The sequence below is a fragment of the Osmerus mordax genome, unplaced genomic scaffold (genome assembly GCF_038355195.1).
Source record: "Osmerus mordax isolate fOsmMor3 unplaced genomic scaffold, fOsmMor3.pri Scaffold_231, whole genome shotgun sequence".
NCBI lineage: Eukaryota > Metazoa > Chordata > Actinopteri > Osmeriformes > Osmeridae > Osmerus > Osmerus mordax.
Genome location: NW_027120543.1, coordinates 2078 through 19903, shown reverse-complemented (window position 1 = coordinate 19903; position 17826 = coordinate 2078). Strand labels below are relative to the sequence as shown.

General features: G+C 51.7%; 2 protein-coding genes across 2 annotated transcripts; one reads left to right on the top strand and one right to left on the bottom strand.

Moving 5' to 3' along the window:
- Nucleotides 1-48: 48 nt before the first annotated feature.
- LOC136939544 (stAR-related lipid transfer protein 8-like) lies at nt 49-8097 on the top strand (the record flags this gene model as incomplete). Its single annotated transcript, XM_067232167.1, has 8 exons — nt 49-208; nt 318-516; nt 1010-1223; nt 3826-3940; nt 4425-4616; nt 4824-5053; nt 5268-5441; nt 6700-8097. Coding segments are annotated over 8 exons (1390 nt in total), but the record flags the coding sequence as incomplete, so codon positions are not given.
- An 898-nt stretch (nt 8098-8995) lies between these two features.
- rars1 (arginyl-tRNA synthetase 1) lies at nt 8996-16160 on the bottom strand. The gene is made up of 15 exons (XM_067232168.1): nt 16043-16160; nt 15294-15431; nt 14780-14968; nt 14383-14491; nt 14054-14154; nt 13715-13836; nt 13490-13610; nt 13248-13377; nt 12826-12930; nt 12446-12624; nt 12159-12268; nt 11548-11653; nt 10731-10903; nt 10246-10493; nt 8996-9613 (listed from the first exon to the last, which is right to left on the bottom strand). The coding sequence occupies exons 1-15, from the start codon at nt 16085-16087 to the stop codon at nt 9504-9506; spliced, it is 1986 nt and encodes a 661-aa protein (XP_067088269.1). The 5' UTR covers nt 16088-16160; the 3' UTR covers nt 8996-9503.
- Nucleotides 16161-17826: the final 1666 nt, after the last annotated feature.

The following is a 17826-nucleotide window of genomic DNA, read 5'->3' as shown; positions in this document are numbered from 1 at the left end:
TCTCTCTCTCTCTCTCTCTCCCTCTCCTCTCCCTCCCTCCCCCCCCAGGACAGTGCCCAAGCCCCCCAGGAAGACCAAGCTGTCGGAGGTGAGGGGCAGGAGGGTGTTCGGGGGCCCCCTCCTCCACAGCATCCAGCACACAGACGACCCGCTTCCTCCCAGCATCCTCAGAGCCATGGTGTACCTGAGGAGAGAGTGTCTGGACCAGGTGACTGCACACACACATACACACACACATGCAGGTATGAGTCACTTACTGGAGACACAGAAAGGTGATTTCTGTACACACACTCCTAACTCTCTCCTTCCTCTCCCAGGTGGGCTTGTTCCGGAAGTCGGGGGTCAAGTCTCGCATCCAATACCTGCGCGACATGGTGGAGGCGGACCCCGAGGGCGTGTCCTTCGAGGGCCAATCAGCTTTCGACGTGGCCGACATGGTGAAGCAGTACTTCAGAGACCTGCCGGAGCCCGTGTTCTCTGGAAGGCTGTGTGAGACCTTCCTGCACATCTACCAGTGTGAGTACGCTGACCTGGCAGTGCTTTCTGAAAGACGAGCAAACTACACACACACACACACGGCCGGGTTCCCAACAGACCCACAGACTATTTTGGGATGTAGTGATCGATGGCTAATTTGACAGATTGTTCCCAAATTTCGATATTCACTATAACTTGAATTTTAAATACATCTTCTGTGGTGACAGACCTGGCCTTGCATCTCCTGTCTTCTCCTCTCTCCCCTCCTCTCCCCTACTCCTCCTCTTCCTCCTCTCCCCTACTCCTCCTCTTCCTCCTCTCCCTCTCTTCTCCTCTCCTCTCCTCCTCCTCTCCCCTCCTCTCCCCTACTCCTCTCTCCCTCTCTCCTCCTCTCTTCCTCCTCTCCCCTCCTCCCTACTCCTCCTCTCCCTACTCCTCCTCTCGTCTCTCTCTCCTCCCCCCTCCTCTCCTTTCTCCTCCTCCCCTCCTCTCCTCCCTTCCTCCTCCTACTCCCTCCCCTCCTCCTCTCCAGACCTCCCCCAGGAGGAGCAGACGGCGGCGGCCCAGGCGGCCATCTTGCTCCTGCCGGACGAGAACCGGGAGGCCCTCCGCGCGCTCCTCCTCTTCCTGCGGGACGTGGTCTCCATGGTGACGGAGAACCAGATGACGCCCGCCAACCTGGCGGTGTGCCTGGCCCCCTCCCTGTTCCACCTGAACACCCCGAGGAGGGAGAGAACCACAGCCAGGTGCGCTGCACTGGAGGAGGAGCGGGGGGGGGGGGGGAGAGGGATGCAGGGGGGAGGAGGAGAGGGATGGAAGGGGGGATGAGGAGAGGGATGGAGGGGGGGGAGGAGGAGAGGGATGGAGGGGGGGAGGAGGAGAGGGATGGAGGGGGGGAGGAGGAGAGGGATGGAGGGGGGGAGGAGGAGAGGGATGGAGGGGGGGGAGGAGAGGGATGGAAGGGGGGATGAGGAGAGGGATGGAGGGGGAGGAGGAGGAGAGGGATGGAGGGGGGATGAGGAGAGGGATGGAGGGGGGAGGAGGAGAGGGATTGGAAGGGGGGGATGGAGGAGAGAGGATGGAGGGGGGGAGGAGGAGAGGGATGGAAGGGGGGGAGGAGGAGAGGGATGGAGGGGGGGAGGAGGAGAGGGATGGAGGGGGGAGGAGGAGAGGGATGGAAGGGGGAGGCGGATGAGGGAGAGGGATGGAGGGGGGGGAGGAGGAGAGGGATGGAAGGGGGGATGAGGAGAGGGATGGAGGGGGGAGGAGGAGAGGGATGGAAGGGGGATGAGGAGAGGGATGGAAGGGGGATGAGGAGAGGGATGGAGGGGGGGAGGAGGAGAGGGATGGAAGGGGGATGAGGAGGGATGGAGGGGGGGGAGGAGGAGAGGGATGGAGGGGGGGAGGAGGAGAGGGATGGAAGGGGGGATGAGGAGAGGGATGGAAGGGGGGATGAGGAGAGGGATGGAGGGGGGGAGGAGGAGAGGGATGGAGGGGGGGGAGGAGGAGAGGGATGGAAGGGGGGATGAGGAGAGGGATGGAAGGGGGGATGGAGGAGAGGGATGGAGGGGGGGAGGAGGAGAGGGATGGAAGGGGGGATGAGGAGAGGGATGGAGGGGGGGGAGGAGGAGAGGGATGGAGGGGGGGAGGAGGAGAGGGATGGAAGGGGGGATGAGGAGAGGGATGGAGGGAGATCTGGCTCCCAAATAGCTTAGTTGTGTGAGTTCTGTAACACTGTGTTATGTCGCTTAATATCCCCGTGTGTGAGTTTTGGATGAAATGACCAAAGGGGTTAGCAGTGTGTGTTTTGGATGAAATGACCAAAGGGGTTAGCTTGTGTGTTTTGGATGGTAAACGACCGAAATATGACCTAAAAAATGACCCAAAGGGGTTAACAAGTGTGTTTTGGATGGTAAATGACAGAAAAATGACCAAAGGTGTTTGCATGTGTGTTTTGGATGAAATGACCAAAGGGGTTAGCATGTTTGTTTTGGATTAAATGACCAAAGGGGTTAGCATGTGTGTTTTGGATTAAATGACCAAAGGGGTTAGCATGTGTGTTTTGGATGGTAAACGACCGAAATATGACCTAAAAATGACCAAAGGGGTTAGCATGTGTGTTTTGGATGAAATGACCAAAGGGGTTAGCATGTGTGTTTTGGATGAAATGACCAAAGGGGTTAGCATGTGTGTTTTGGATTAAATGACCAAAGGGGTTAGCATGTGTGTTTTGGATGGTAAAAGACCAAAATATGACCTAAAAATGACCAAAGGGGTTAGCAAGTGTGTTTTGGATGGTAAATGACAGAAAAATGACCAAAGGTGTTTGCATGTGTGTTTTGGATGAAATGACCAAAGGGGTTAGCATGTGTGTTTTGGATGGTAAACGACCGAAATATGACCTAAAAATGACCAAAGGGGTTCGCATGTGTGTTTTGGATGGTAAACGACCGAAATATGACCTAAAAATGACCAAAGGGGTTAGCAAGTGTGTTTTGGATGAAATGACCAAAGGGGTTAAGCATGTGTGTTTTGGATGAAATGACCAAAGGGGTTAGCATGTGTGTTTTGGATGAAATTACCAAAGAGGAAATTGTAAAGGGGTTAGCATGTGTGTTTTGGATGAAATGACCAAAGGGGTTAGCATGTGTGTTTTGGATGAAATGACCAAAGGGGTTAGCATGTGTGTTTTGGATGAAATGACAAAAGAGGAAATTGTAAAGGGGTTAGCGCGCCTGTGACTGTGTCTGTCTGAGACTTGTTCTGTGTGCATTTGCATCAGTTTGCATTACATGCTTCAGGCTTGCATTTCGAATGTATATCAGCAGTGTTTATGCCCCCTCACACACATACACACACATGCTGTTAGCTAGATTTGCTTAATGTTGAAGTGGCGCTCTCCAAAGTGGCCTGGGATGACAGCAAGAGAGGCCAGACAGGGGTAGTAATGACTAGATAACATGGAGGGAGGAGGGGGTGTGGAGGGGTGGGGGGGATTGCGTAACCCTGACCTGTCACCCATCTGGCTTTGATTTCATTGTGTGTGTGTGTGTGGGGGGGGGGGGGCTCTTCTTGTAACACCACACAGCTGGTTCGAGCTGTCAAGCTAGAGACGGCTAGAAAGAATGAGAGAGAGAGAGAATGAGAGATGAGGATGAGAGAGAGAGAGAATGAGAGATGAGGATGAGAGAGAGAGAATGAGAGATGAGGATGAGAGAGAGAGATAGAAAGAATGAGGATGAGAGAGAGATATAAAAAGCATGAGAGAGAACCGGAGAGCAGAACGAAAGCTCCCTGCTCCCCAGCTCCCTGTGCGTTGACCTGCTGCTTCCTGTTTCGTGTCTCCAGGTCGAGCCACAGGAAGTGCAGTCTGGGCCGTCCGGACCCGAGGGACCTGAGTGAGAACCTTGCGGCCACGCAGGGTCTGGTCCACATGGTGACCGAGGCCGACCGGCTCTTCCAGGTACACGCTCTCCCTGCCACGCCCCCGCATCTTGACTCACATTTAGTCATTTAGCAGACGCTCTTATCCAGAGCGACTTACAGTAAGTACAGGGACATTCCCCCGAGGCAAGTAGGGTGAAGTGCCTTGCCCAAGGACACAACGTCAGTTGGCATGACCGGGAATCGAACTGGCAACCTTCGGATTACTAGCCCGATTCCCTAACCGCTCAGCCACCTGACTCCCTGACTCGTGTGCACATGTGCACTGCATGTGTGTGTGTGTGCCTGCCAAGCCCACAACACACCCACCCAACCACACACATACGGTATGCATGCACACACACACACACACACGTGATACTGAATAACTTCACACGTTCTAAGTGGAACACTGAGTCACTTTTACGCGGTTAACTCTTAATCCTGGCATGAGGGTGGTCCTGGGATATCTAACAGCACTTTCTACCCCCCTCTCCCTCTCTTTCATCTCCATCTCTCTCAAGCTGCCAGAGTTCTGGCCCGGCCAGGCCCTGGCCAGCATCAGCAAGGAGTCTCTGTGGGCAGAGGAGGAGGAGCAGGAGGAGAGCCTGCGACTGGAGCAGAGCACCCAGCTGCTCCTCAGAGAGGCCAGGGTCAGGACCCGGGGCTGGGAGTCGAGCTCGGGCCCGGAGCACGTCGACCTGGCCTCCAAGAAGGTGAGCAGGGGAGAGAAGGTCAGAGGAAGGGACTGATGGTGGTCGAAGCCTCATTCTTTATTCACTCACTCACTCACTCTCTCCCTCTCCCTCCCTCTCCCTCTCCCTCTCCCTCTCCCTCTCCCTCTCCCTCTCCCTCTCCCTCTCCCTCTCCCTCTCCCTCTCCCTCTCCCTCTCCCTCTCTCTCTCTCCCTCTCCCCCCCCCAGGTGGGCGATGGCTGTCCCCTCCGGTTGTGGCGGGGGTCGGTGGAGGTGGACGCCCCCCACGGAGACCTCCACCGGCGCCTCCTCCGGGAACACCGCCTCTGGGAGGGGAACCTCCAGAAAGCCGCGGTGCTCCAGACCCTGGCCAAGGACACGGAGGTCTACCGCTACCTCCTCCAGAGCAGGGACCACGGCCTGGGGCACCGGCCCCCGCAGGAGTACCTGCTGCTGAGGTAATGAGCCGAGGCAAGGCCCAGGCTTCACGGCCTAGTGGGCCGCGGAGTCCTTTAGAGGAGAGCCCAGAGTACAGAGGAGTCAAACTCCAGCAACTAACTCTGTTATGTCGGGATAACCTGTTGATGTGAAGCTATGAGTCATCCTGAACTTGGGGCTAAAATATGCCGGTTGGAACTTGTTTGTAACGTTGTCCCCCCCCCTCCCTTCCAGGAGGTGGCAGTGTGACCAAGCGTCGGGACCCCTCTACCTGTCCTCCGTGTCCACAGAGCGCCCTGAGGTGGCGGGGGAGGGGGTCCGGGCGCAGGTCCTCTCCTGTCTCTACCTGGTGGAGCCCTTGGGAGCCAGGAGGAGCCGGCTCACCCACCTCTGCCGCGCTGACCCCAGGTAGGTGAGGGGGGACGGGGGGTGGTAGAGATGGAGTCCCGTCGCTCCAACGATTTAGTTTCGCTTCGAAGCGTCGCGTCGTGTCCCCCCCCCACCCCCCCACCCCCGCCTCTCTCGCGCTCGCTCTCCCCCCCCCCCCCCCCCCCGGTCGGGCTCCGACGGCAGCGTCTCTCCAGAACCCTCCTGCCGCTTCCTTTGTTTGCCTGCGATTTCAATCAAGCGATCCGAGGGCAGGAAGCCAGACGCCACCTCTCTCTCTCGTCCCCCTCTCTCCCTCTCTCTCTCTCTCCCTCTCTCTCTCCCTCTCTCTCTCTCCCTCTCTCTCTCTCCCTCTCTCTCTCTCTCCCTCTCTCTCTCTCCCTCTCTCTATCTCTCTCTCCCTCTCGGCTTCATGTGCAAAGTGCAAACACACGCCTCGCCCCGTTCCAACACGGTGATGCTGGGAGGGAGGGTGCGTGGTGAGCCGTTTTGCCAAGGCAGACACCAGGCTCTCGTATTATTATGATTATCTCCACGGGGTTGAGCTCCACTCCATTTCATCCAAACTCAGAGGCTGGAACCGAGCAAATCTCTGGCTCGTTTTCCCCGTCGCACTCCAAAGCGCTCTCTCTCTCTCCAGGCGGAGGGGATCCGTAGACACAGCGAGGTCCGGCGTTTATTTGCTGTGAGATTACGACATTAATTCTGAGTGCTTGTTAGTCCATCGTGGGGAAGGCACTCACAGCTCTGCAGTCTGCGATGCGTCAGAGAGCCAGACTAGAAAGATTGATCCAGGCCCTTCGACTTGGCAGGAAACTGCTCTCTCAAACTCCCAGGGAGTAAGGGAAGTACGAGCCCCGCTGCTAGCAGAGGTGCTTCGTGGGATGTAAAGAAATAATGACCTAATTCTAGAGCGAGGAAATCGTTTGAGTGAGGAGTTTGAAGACGAGGTGTTGATTTGCAGTCAGGCAAATTGGCCCAAGGATATTTCGGTGTTATCGATAGTCCTGTCTAAGGTGGACAGCCTCGATTCAAGACTTCGAATGTATCATCATATCGGTCCACTCAACTCTCATCATCTAGTTTCTGTCTCTGAATAGAGGCTTTGCATGTGCTGAATTGATTAAACCCTCTCCTCAGTTTAAGTACCTCTCATCCACACCGTCGACATGCTTTTTTGTTAGCCGGCATGACACCCGAGGCACACGTTGACTTTTGGGCCCCCTGTGTTGACTGTGCTCAGCTGGCCTGCGAATGACCTTTGACCTCCGTCCTCCAGGGGTCGCACCCAGGACTGGCACCAGAGGCGGGCGGGGCAGCTGCTGGCCTGCGGCCTGCTGGCAGTCCGAGACTCCTTCAGACTCGAGAACAGAGAGAAGATATGAGAACAGCCTCCGCCGGTCGCAGGCAGAACCAGAGGCCCGGGAACCGGACCAATACAGACCATCAGAGTCAGGGTATGACACCGGTAACCCCAAGATAGCTGCTTCTCATTGGTCGGGGATGACCATTGGGGGCGGGACGGGAGAACCAGCCAGAACCGGAGCGTCTGAACCACAGACAGACAGACAGACGTTTGTGGAGGATGTTGGAGAAGAGACTTGTTATCTTACCTCAGGCACGGTTGTGAATTTGAGGGGCCGACCGTTTCCCCTCAGAAGTACGGGCGAGAGAGACTGTGAGTGAGTGAGCGAGAGAGACTGTGTGTGAGTGGGCGAGAGAGAGGAACTAAGCGAAAAAGAGAAAGAGTTTGGGAGCGATTACTGAGGGGGGAGTCAGGTGGCTGAGCGGTTAGGGAATCAGGCTAGTAATCTGAAGGTTGCCAGTTCGAATCCCGGCCGTGCAAAATGACGTTGTGTCCTTGGGCAAGGCACTTCACCCTACTTGCCTCGGCGGAATGTCCCTGTACTTACTGTAAATCGCTCTGGATAAGAGCGTCTGCTAAATGACTAAATGTAAATGTAGTGAGGGAGAGGCTAAGCTTGATCAAGACTGACACAAGAGCTTGTCACCTCAACGATCCGTCTGACTGTTTTAGGCCTGTTGCCTGGAAGGGGGTCTCTGACACGGTCGTTCAGCCCTCAAACTGTTTTCTTTTTTACGATTGTAAACCAGGCCCGTGTGACAGCTTGACAAGCTAATATACCTCAGGAGCATAGGTGCCATCACTTTGAGAGGAGGGACGGTCGAGTATCCAGGAAATGTTTCTCTCTCAGGTTGAGAAAGTTTATTTTGTGGGCTTGACATTGCGAGAGACTTACTTCCTGGTTCTTTACCCCTTGACTTGTAAGTTTGGCATTATAATCTATTTATACATTGTCAAAAGTATAATTTGCCAGTTAACTTCTTATGTGTTTCTGTATGACTCAACAGTGTGTTGCCTGACTGCCTAATGGTATTCTTATCTTAAATGCCACCAAATAGCTTGTCTGCTGTTACCATGGTGATTAATACTGTATTTAACTTGATGGATGTTTTTCCTTTACCTTAACTGTACATAGACGTCAGTGTGTGGGTGATTTTACTCAAAATCATTATATATATATATATATATATTTAACTGAATATTTGCATTCAATAATACAAAAGAGATCTATTTAATATGTCTAAAAGCCTTGAGAATATCCTTGTGTGTTATCAAAGTTTATAAGCGGCACCAGCTAATTAAAGCGTTGCATTTCTCGAGGCCTGCGTGTTGTTGTGGTTTAATGTTTATTATGGTGAAGCGGCTTGGCAGACAGGCGTAAGACATGTCACTGTGCGTCGACATCATTCGGGAGATTACCGAGTGTGGCACGTGACGAGGATGACTACCAACAATTCTTCTCTCTTGATCTCGCTTTTCTCTCCCCGTCTTTTTACAAATCTTTTTTTGTTGTTGCTACAGTTACCAAAAGCTTGGCGAATTATCCATGCTGTCAAAACGCCCACTTATCCCCTATTTGCATAATACATATTTACATATCTTATTGATTCATCTCCCAGATCGCATTATGCTATCCCCCCCTAAAGCAGTTTAAGAGACGGTCACAATATCATATCAGCGAATAACTAAGACGTGAATGTGAGGTATAAAGAACCAGAGTTGAGACGATCAAACAAGATTGATAAGGGGGAAAGTATTTATGAGAACAATTTATAACTCTTAAACTAAAGAACTGCGCTGTTTGCCCCGTGGTAGATTAACAAGTTCCACCCATTAACTTTAGGGTTACACATGTTTACACAAGGGGTGAGGTTGGGTGGGTGAGGGCGTGGTAGGGGCGTGGAGGAAAATAATCTTCCAGTCAGCTATATGTACCCTCCCTCCCTCCCCTCCCCTCCTCAGTGACTGTCATCTCTGCCCTCCCCCCCCCCTCATCCTGGAAAAGCGCTAGGGGTGAGGTTGGGTGGCTGAAGGAATCTGGCTGAAGGATCTTCTTACTGCTCAATTTTTGCTCTTCGACTTGTAAATACAACTTGACTTATAAATAAAACTGATAAAAGGTAACTTTCTTTTCAGACTCCTGTGGCCGCAGTGCACTCCCCGACTGTCCAGCTGGGAGAGGGGATCTGGACAGTCGGGGAGTGTGCTGTTGATACAGGGATCTGGGCCCACGGATGTGTTTGTCCTCTACGCTCTGTGCTGGATTTGATCCCATGCCGTTGTGGCCTTGTTCCTATAAAGTATCTTTCTAGTCAGTGTAATAGCCCTTATGACACTACTAAATGCCAAAGGACAACGTACGTTTTGTTTCTGCTGATGCCAAGTTATAAAACTGAATACTCTGCCTTATCATACTTACAAAAGAAGTGACAGTTTGCTGACCTTTTTGATAGACAATCCCTGTAAATGCAGGTAACCCCCCTCCTTTTCTACCTTTCAATTTAAACCCTATTTTGTCCCATCTGGATTGACTGTAATAACCATGTTGAGTTTAACTCATCCAGGACAGCAGCTGTGACCTTATGCAGAGAACCCTGATGACATCGTTTTACAGGAAGTCCTTTTATTTGATTTACAGTTTTAAAAAAAAGAGCATGTTGGGAAGGCAGCCGTGGCGACACTGCTGAGGTCACATCCTCTGGACAGGGTTGATGAGGTCACATCCTCTGGACAGGGTTGATGCCCAGGATGTTGAAGCCTTGAGCCATGATGGAAGCCGTGGCATCACATAGAAGCATCCTGCCCATGTTCACCTTTATCACCTCACCTGGAAGATAGAGACAAAGTACATGTTTTGGTACGGACGTTTGCTGCCGCAGAGAACAAGATGCCCCACCCCAGGAAATGACCTACAAACTTCTCAGGCTTGGTTAGTAGCATTGTTTAACGTTTATGAAAATACGTACATCACATCTAATACACAATGTGCAGCTGTGGACTTTTATCACTCACACTATGCTAGCCATGTTAGTTTAACATTTTGGAAGCAGCCTGGGATGCCAATAGCATGCTAATGCTAACTCACCCTGGGTAAATAAGACTTAGAATTAGCATCTGAATCCAAGGGGTGTATGCTAATAACTCGGTATGTTGACTAGGAAGGATAGCTCTAGCTACGCTAACATACTTAGCATGCCCTCTGTGTTTTTCCTCATTCAGTGCCCATTTTCTCCCCCCTCTGCAGAGTACAAAGTCTGGATGCTTATTGAGATTTAAAATCGCTGCATGAGTCTGGAGAACCAACACCTCAGAGGATTGGCAAAACAACACGACAGAGAGAGAGAGAGCGGGGGGGGGGGGGGGGGGGGGGTGTTTCACGATGATGGACGTGACTGTTGATGATAACTCTTTAAGCGACACACCCTGTACGATTACAGACAGTTTCCTCGCGCCGCGCACCTGTCTGTCTGTCCTTCTCCACGCAGTAGCAGCTGTCGTAGAACTCGGTGAAGGTGGTGGCCAGCTCGTACAGGTAGTCGCACAGCGTATGCAGCAGCAGATCCTCCAGGATCTTCTGGAGGATCTCGGGGAAGCGCAGGAGGCACCTGCCCAGCTTCCACTCCTTGTCGTGGGCCAGCGGCACCTCGGTGCTCCCCGCCGCCTTCCGCAGGGACGCCTCGTCCACGTTGGCTAGCCGCGCGATCGACCTGAGCGGACACACACACACACACAGGTTTAGATTTACATGTAATCATTTAGCAGACGCTCTTATCCAGAGCGACTTCCAGTAAGTACAGGGACATTCCCCCCGAGGCAAGTAGGGTGAAGTGCCTTGCCCAAGGACACAACGTCATTTGACACGGCCGGGGAGTCGACCCGGCAACCTTCTGATTGGTAGCCTGCAGGGGGGCAACCTCTCTCCCTGCTGCCCAGACGAGACTCACCGGATGCGGGTGAAGGCGTAGAGCAGGTAGGCGGCCGTGTTGCCACGGTCGTCCAGCATCTTGTCAAAGGAGAACACGTAGTCGTTGATGCGGTTGTGCGACAGGTCGGCGTACTTGATGCAGCCGAACGCCACCGAGCGCTGGGCCTTGGTCAGCTCCTCGGGTGTCAGGACCTGGGGGAAGCACAGAAAACAGTCCGTCACGCACAGGGGGTCAGGACCTGGGGGAAGCACAGAAAACAGTCCGTCACGCACAGGGGGTCAGGACCTGGGGGAAGCACAGAAAACAGTCCGTCACGCACAGGGAGGGAGGAGAGGGGGGAGCAGAGGGAGCTGGCTGAGCAGGTGGCAGGGTTGGGCATCAGGCCAAAGCAGCAGGAGGGGGGGGGGGGGTGCAGCCCTGGGTGGGGTTAGCGCTGCCTGCTGCTTTCACCAAATAAAACACCCAGCAGAGCTCAGAAGCGTCTCTCTCTCCCTCCGTTTGTTAAATTGATGACGCCTCCGGGAGCGCCGTGGTTACACACGCCTGCTAACTTTCCCCCGCATGATTTAATGCGGCATGCGTAACTTTCCATATCCTTCACAATTATAGGCTTGGTTCAGAAGGCAAACAGCAAGCAGACCTCCTACAGGGAAAAGGCTTCATCCTCACTGGAGCTTCTGGTCAAGATTAGAATTCTCTGTAGCTAGTTAACTGAGCACGTACAGAATGTATCCAACATATATGTGTGTGTGTATATATATATATATATATATGTTAATCAGTATGTGTGTGTATTAGAGAGTGGTTGTGTCTCAGCCTTAGGGCGGCTCCTCACCTTGTCTCTCTCCTTCTCCTTCAGCTTGTCCATGGACCTCTTCAGACCCTCCTCCAGCAGGTCCATGAGCCTCACCGTGTCTCCTGAACGAGTCTTGAACTTCTTCCTACACACACACACACCTCAGGTTAGATCTGCTAACAGCTGCTTGTCATCCTCTCTCCCTGCCTCTCTCTCTACTGTGACGACTTACAAACAATAAAGGCAGAAATGCCACTAACAAACATAACTTTAAAAAAAAAAGTCCTTTATATTCATCTAGCTCCTACAGCCACCATAACCCCCTCCAGCGTTTACTGCCCGTTAGTGCCCCCCCCTCCCTGAGATAGGGCGGTGCTGGACAGTATTTAATTAACGAGGGGGGGAGGGGGGGGGGGGCTCTGTCTAACGAGCCAGGAACAGCTGCACAGGACACCTCCATACATTCAGCTAACTGACTCATAAACCAGGACGCCTCTAATTGAATAGCCGAAGGAGGCCTCGCCGATAGCAGTGAGAGAGACAGAGAGGAAAAGAGGGAGACAGAGAGAAGGAGGGAGAGACAGAGAGATACAAAGAGAGAGGAAGAGAGAGACAGAGAGAGATACAGAGACAGAGAGAGATATACTAACTTGTCCTCCCCCAGCACCACTCCGAAGCCTGCATGCTCCACTCTGGTCACTTTGGGGTCATACCAGCCAATCATCTGAGCTGCACCAAACACCAGCTGGAAGTGAGAGGACTGGTACACACACACACACACAGAAAATGGGTATAGCAGTGTTTACAACAACCCAGATCAAAAGATCGCAGATTCAAATCCCCCCCCTCTCCACATTTCTTTGGATAAAAGCGCCTGCTACACGACGATGTGGCGCCCTGCTAGGCCCCGCCCCCTCACCTGCCCCCGCCCCCTCACCTGTCCACTGTCGGTGACGTAGATGATGATGTCAGCCTTCTCCAGGAAGAGGCGCTGGCGCAGGGCGGCCAGGTCGGACGTGTCGTAGGTGAAGCCGCCGTCAGACTTGACCACGGTGAGGGGCACACTGTAGCCCGGGGAGAACACGATCTTACGGCCCTCGTCCATCTGAGCCAGGCCTGGACACACACACACACACACACAGAGAGAGAACCAGAGGTGGAGAATCAGTATTTTCCTAGTACAACAGTGCCCCCTGGCGGCCACAAGAGCACACTACACCTGCTGCCGCTGAGGAGATGCAGGGAGACTCTCTCCACACACAGAGACACCGTTAATAAGAGATGAGCGTGGTTCGGGGGGTTCGGCGGCAGGCTGACCTTTCTGGTCGAACTCCTGCACCACCGCAGTCATCATGTCCTGGTAGAACGACTCCCCTCTCTCCAGGATGTGCACGTCCAGACAGCTGTACACCCTCTGGAACTCTGGAGGAGGGAGGGAGGGGAGGGGGGGAAAGAGGGGGTGAGTAGGTCTAGCTCCTCACAGATATCACATGATAGTGCGCCGCAGCCTGGGGCCGGCTGTGCCCTTCCACACACACACACACACACACACACACACACAAGCAAGCACACACTTCAATTAAGCTGAATCGATACAGTACACTACACTGACAGAAATGAACGTTCTCTAGAACATCAGATAAGTCCTCATTACTGCAGTTCTCAGTGAGTTCATCCAGGACACTCTCACGCACACAGAACATTCTCTCACACACACACGCGCACACACACGCGCGCACCATTCCTGGAGACATCACAGATGAGGTTCCAGGCCTTGATGAATTCCGGCTCTTTGCTCTGCAGTTTGACCACGCACTGGTACGCTCGCTTCTTAAAGACCTCGTCCTCATCGAAACGCTTCTTTGACTCCTGACACAGACGGGGGGGAGGAAGAGAAGAGAGAGGATTCAGGCTTGAACTGACCTATAAGGTGTTTCCACCTCCATGACCACAGTGAGTGTGTGTGACTGTGTGTGTGTACCTTGTAGAAGGACTGCAGGTCTCCTATGGGCGGGGACACAGTCAGGTAGTTTGGGAACTTGTCCTGCAGGTGGGCGATGAGCATCCCAAACTGGGTTCCCCAGTCCCCCACATGGTTCAACCTGGAGGGCACAGGCTGGTTAGTAGTGCTAGTGTGCTGTGTGATTGTGGTATGCTGGTGTGTGTTGTGTATAGTGTGTGTGTGTTGAGGTTTCCTGGCGCTCACCTCAGCACGTCGTAGCCCAGGAACTCAAACAGGCGACACATGCTGTCCCCGATGATGGTGGAGCGGAGGTGACCCACGTGCATCTCCTTGGCGATGTTGGGGGAGGAGAAGTCCACCACCACCTGAACACACACACACACACACACACACACACACACACACACACACACACACACACACACACACACACACACACACACACACACACACACACACACACACACGGTCATCAGCCTCAACAGTCTATCTGGTGGTCCTCTCCTGGTGATGGTGTTGGCCTCCTCGCCCCCTGGCCTCAGATGACCCGAGGTGTCCTTCCCCCCTGCCTCACACACACACCTTCTTCCTGGAGGCCAGGGATGGGGGCTGGACCCCGTTGACCAGCAGGTTGGTCAGCAGCTTGGACACAAAGGTCCTCTTCAGGTGGATGTTGATGAACCCTGAAAAGGGACAGGTGTCATGTGGGAGCAGCAGGAAGACTATCACCTGTAGCTATCACCTGTAGCTATCACCTGTAGCTATCACCTGTAGCTATCACCTGTAGCTATCACCTGTAGCTATCACCTGTAGCTATCACCTGTATTCATCACCTGTATTCATCACCTGTAGCTGAATAGCTTGTCATATCCCTTCCTCACAGTGTTTGACTGTTTTCTCATTTCACAAACCTGGTCCAGCGATCTCCGTCTTCTCGATCAGCTCGTTGTCGGGGAGGTTCTGGACGATCTTCTCAGCGATCTCCCTGGGATTCACCTTCAACCCTTTGGACTTCATCATCTGAAGCACACCAAGCCCAACATGGTCAGCCTACACTGTGGTCCAGGGGTCTCTAGCCCTGTTCCTGGAGAGCCTCCTGCCTGTCGGTGTATGCAGGGAAACATCTCAAACATGCTGGACAGTGGGTCCCGAGGACCACTGCTCTATACGCGTATAAACATACCCCAAACCAATCAAAGTATCTGCTAAATAAATCAAATGTTTACGTCATGTGAACATTGACTCTCACAGATCCGAGTATGTCGATCTTCGGTTCTGTGGCAGAACCAGTGCTAGCGTTCCTCTAACCTGGGCCATGGCCATGGCGCTGTTGCACTGGTAGTCCCCGAACTTGGCCTGCTGGTTGGGGGTGACGGCCAGGGGAGGGTCCTCTAGGTCGGGGCAGGCGGCTCGGATCGCCTCCCCGAACACCTCCTGCAGACGCTGGTTGATGTTCATCATGGTCTTACTGCACTGGCTCCTCTCCTCCTGTAGACTCTGGTGGAAGGAGGGGGAGGGGGGGCAGGGCTCGACGTTAAAGGCTTCCAGTCATCCCGGGAACGATGGAAAAAGATGCTTGGGACAATTCAACACAGACTTTGGGAGAGTGCCGGACGATAGGCCATAATCTTTTTCAAAACATATTTAAAACATTTAAGACAATTTTTTGGTCTACCTGGTTTACATTCTGTTTAGGTAAGAAGTAGTTAGAACGTTAGCGTGCACCATCGATATGGTTTAGCGAGGCTATTCGGATTACAAATAAATGTACAGCAGAGTAAGGTAAGGCAAAGTCAACATCGACGGGCCATGCACCACTTACTCTCTTGAGAATGTTGAGTCGGTATTTTAGCTTGGCGTTTTCCTCTCTCAGCTCGTCCAGGTTAGGGGACAAGACCGGCTGGCTCGGAGGGTTCTTCAGTCCTTCGATCTCCGCAGAAAGCGTCTTGATGTCCCGCTCCTACACCGAGAGAAACCGTAAATCCTGATGACATTTTGATGTTAACCGGGCGCTTCTTGTCATTTGATTAAGCTAGGTAATATAATTTCGGCCGTTTCCTGGACTTTGACATTTGTTAATGCGTAGATAGATCTACCTTTATGACAACCCTGTCAAAGCAAAACTGAAAGTGTCTGGAAAGCAGAATGACTTAATAAATTACTATATGGATATAACATTTTATGATATGGTGTATTAATGAATGGTACACATTGACGTATTAGTGTGACGGATCAAATGTTAGGCATGTTTGAATTAGCCAAGTTAGTCAGTACAGTAGGAATGATGAGGTTGCTGCAACGTAGACATTAGCTACTGAACTAGCTTGCTAGTCGACTGGTCCTTTATCTGATCAACTAGTTTGAAAAGACAGAAGGTCACATTGAAAAGAGAGTCAAACAGAAATGGTTCTTAAAGCGCATTAGATCTAGCTGCCACGGTAAAGTTACTCTCTATTACATCAGCAATGAACCCACATGGTGCTAGTAGCGGTTAGCCAGCTAGCTCAAACGCGTATAGGTTGTATTCCTACAAGCCAAATAGAAATATGTCTGTCAGCTATTCCGACTGACCTGCTGTTGAAGCCGGGATGTGTATTCGGTTACTGGGTCTCCCATTTTCAAACAAAGTGCGAAGAAGTATATAAATAAAGTAAATGTTTGTGACTTGGCTAGGTAACTAAATGTTTGGTGTTTGACACCGGCTGCAGAGTAGTAGAGACTGAACGAAGAAGAAAAGTTGTTGTGCTCCAACCGCCAGTGATTCCAATGACCGCCATCTTGTGGGCACTGTCAACATCACAGGCAGGGCTACCATGAAAAGAAGCGTGTATGGTTGTAATTCATTAACTTTGTGTTGTATCTCTATCAAAACACAAAAAAACGTTTTGTACAATAGACATACACATAGGTGTATTAGGTCAATGCTGTTCTTTAGTGTATAACGTGTATTCCTTTATGACACAAGAAGAAAATGCAATAAAACACAGGAAAGAGCAGAAGAGAAGACCTTTTTTTTAATTTGTTGTGAAACTACAAAACATATTGTTTGTGCTGGTGAGATATTTACAGCTCAGGTTCAACAATACAGTGTCCATGATAAAATTCACAGCTTTCGGGAGTCTCGCAAGAAAGGAGAGAGAAAGCACACCGAAATCACAAAGTGCAATAAATACATGGTGTATTTGTCGTATCGTCATTCTCATACACGCACCGGGGTCATCACCATCCTTAATACAACAAGATAAAAAAAAAAAACGATAATCAAACAAAGAAAATAAAATGCATTTGAACTTCCAAACAAAACAATAATTATAATGTCATAACCTACATGAAGACAAATCATTCATATCTACCAAGAGCATTGGTTTCTGAATATGAGGAATTCTAATGACTTAGAAGCGAGAACTACATTCATATCCGATAAACGCTGACCGCGTTAACGCGATTCATTTAACCTGTTACAGAAGTACATCAGAGCCTTCCGATTGGACAGTTACAAAAACGATAAGCCAATCACGACAGGCCTTTCATCAATCAGACACAGCATAGGCCGGTAGTGTTCCGTCCACACTGCACTAGCCAATCAGAAGTCTTGATGTAAGGCCTTACTGATATGTCAACTCTTACAGATCCGATGCAGTTTGATTGATTTCTCTAGTTTTTTTCTTCAAAATAAACCGTTCACATACAAATGCCAACTGCACACGTTTTATACATCTTCAGACATTGTCTTCAATCTTCAACTGGCTGCGTTTGTGTCCTTTTCCAAAAGGCGGGGTACAGTTCGGCTCTCACAAGGCACGCACGCTCGGACACAACGTCTGGGTTTCTGAGACATTCACAGTATGCAGTTCATGTTGTTTCACATCTAAGCCTCTGTGCTTTAGATAGATAGTGGCTTCTCTTTAGTGGTGAAGTAAATCGTACGCTTCAAGTCTATCTGCCGTAGGACAACAAACGCACGCACCTGTGTATCCAGGTGTTGCCAGGACAGAGGACCAACATTGATTCTGAAAGAACGGGATGACAACTCGGTGATGGCGGAGAGCAGAGACAAAACAGCCGCATTCCCACGTCGGGGGGGGAAAGGCCATTTCAGCTTCCTGGAACTACGGAATGACATAAACCACCGTGCCAAGGTCACGGGGTCAAACTGTTCGGATGGGGGGTGAGGAGGGACGTGCCTAACGTAACGTGAGGGGTTGAGGTCTCTCTTGATTCAGGCGGCAGAGTTTCAGGTATACGTAGTCAGGTGGCTACGTATGGTGGCGGTTAGGGAATCGGACTAGTAATCTGAAGGTTGCCAGTTTGATTCCCGGCTGTGCCAAATGACGTTGTGTCCTTGGGCAAGGCAC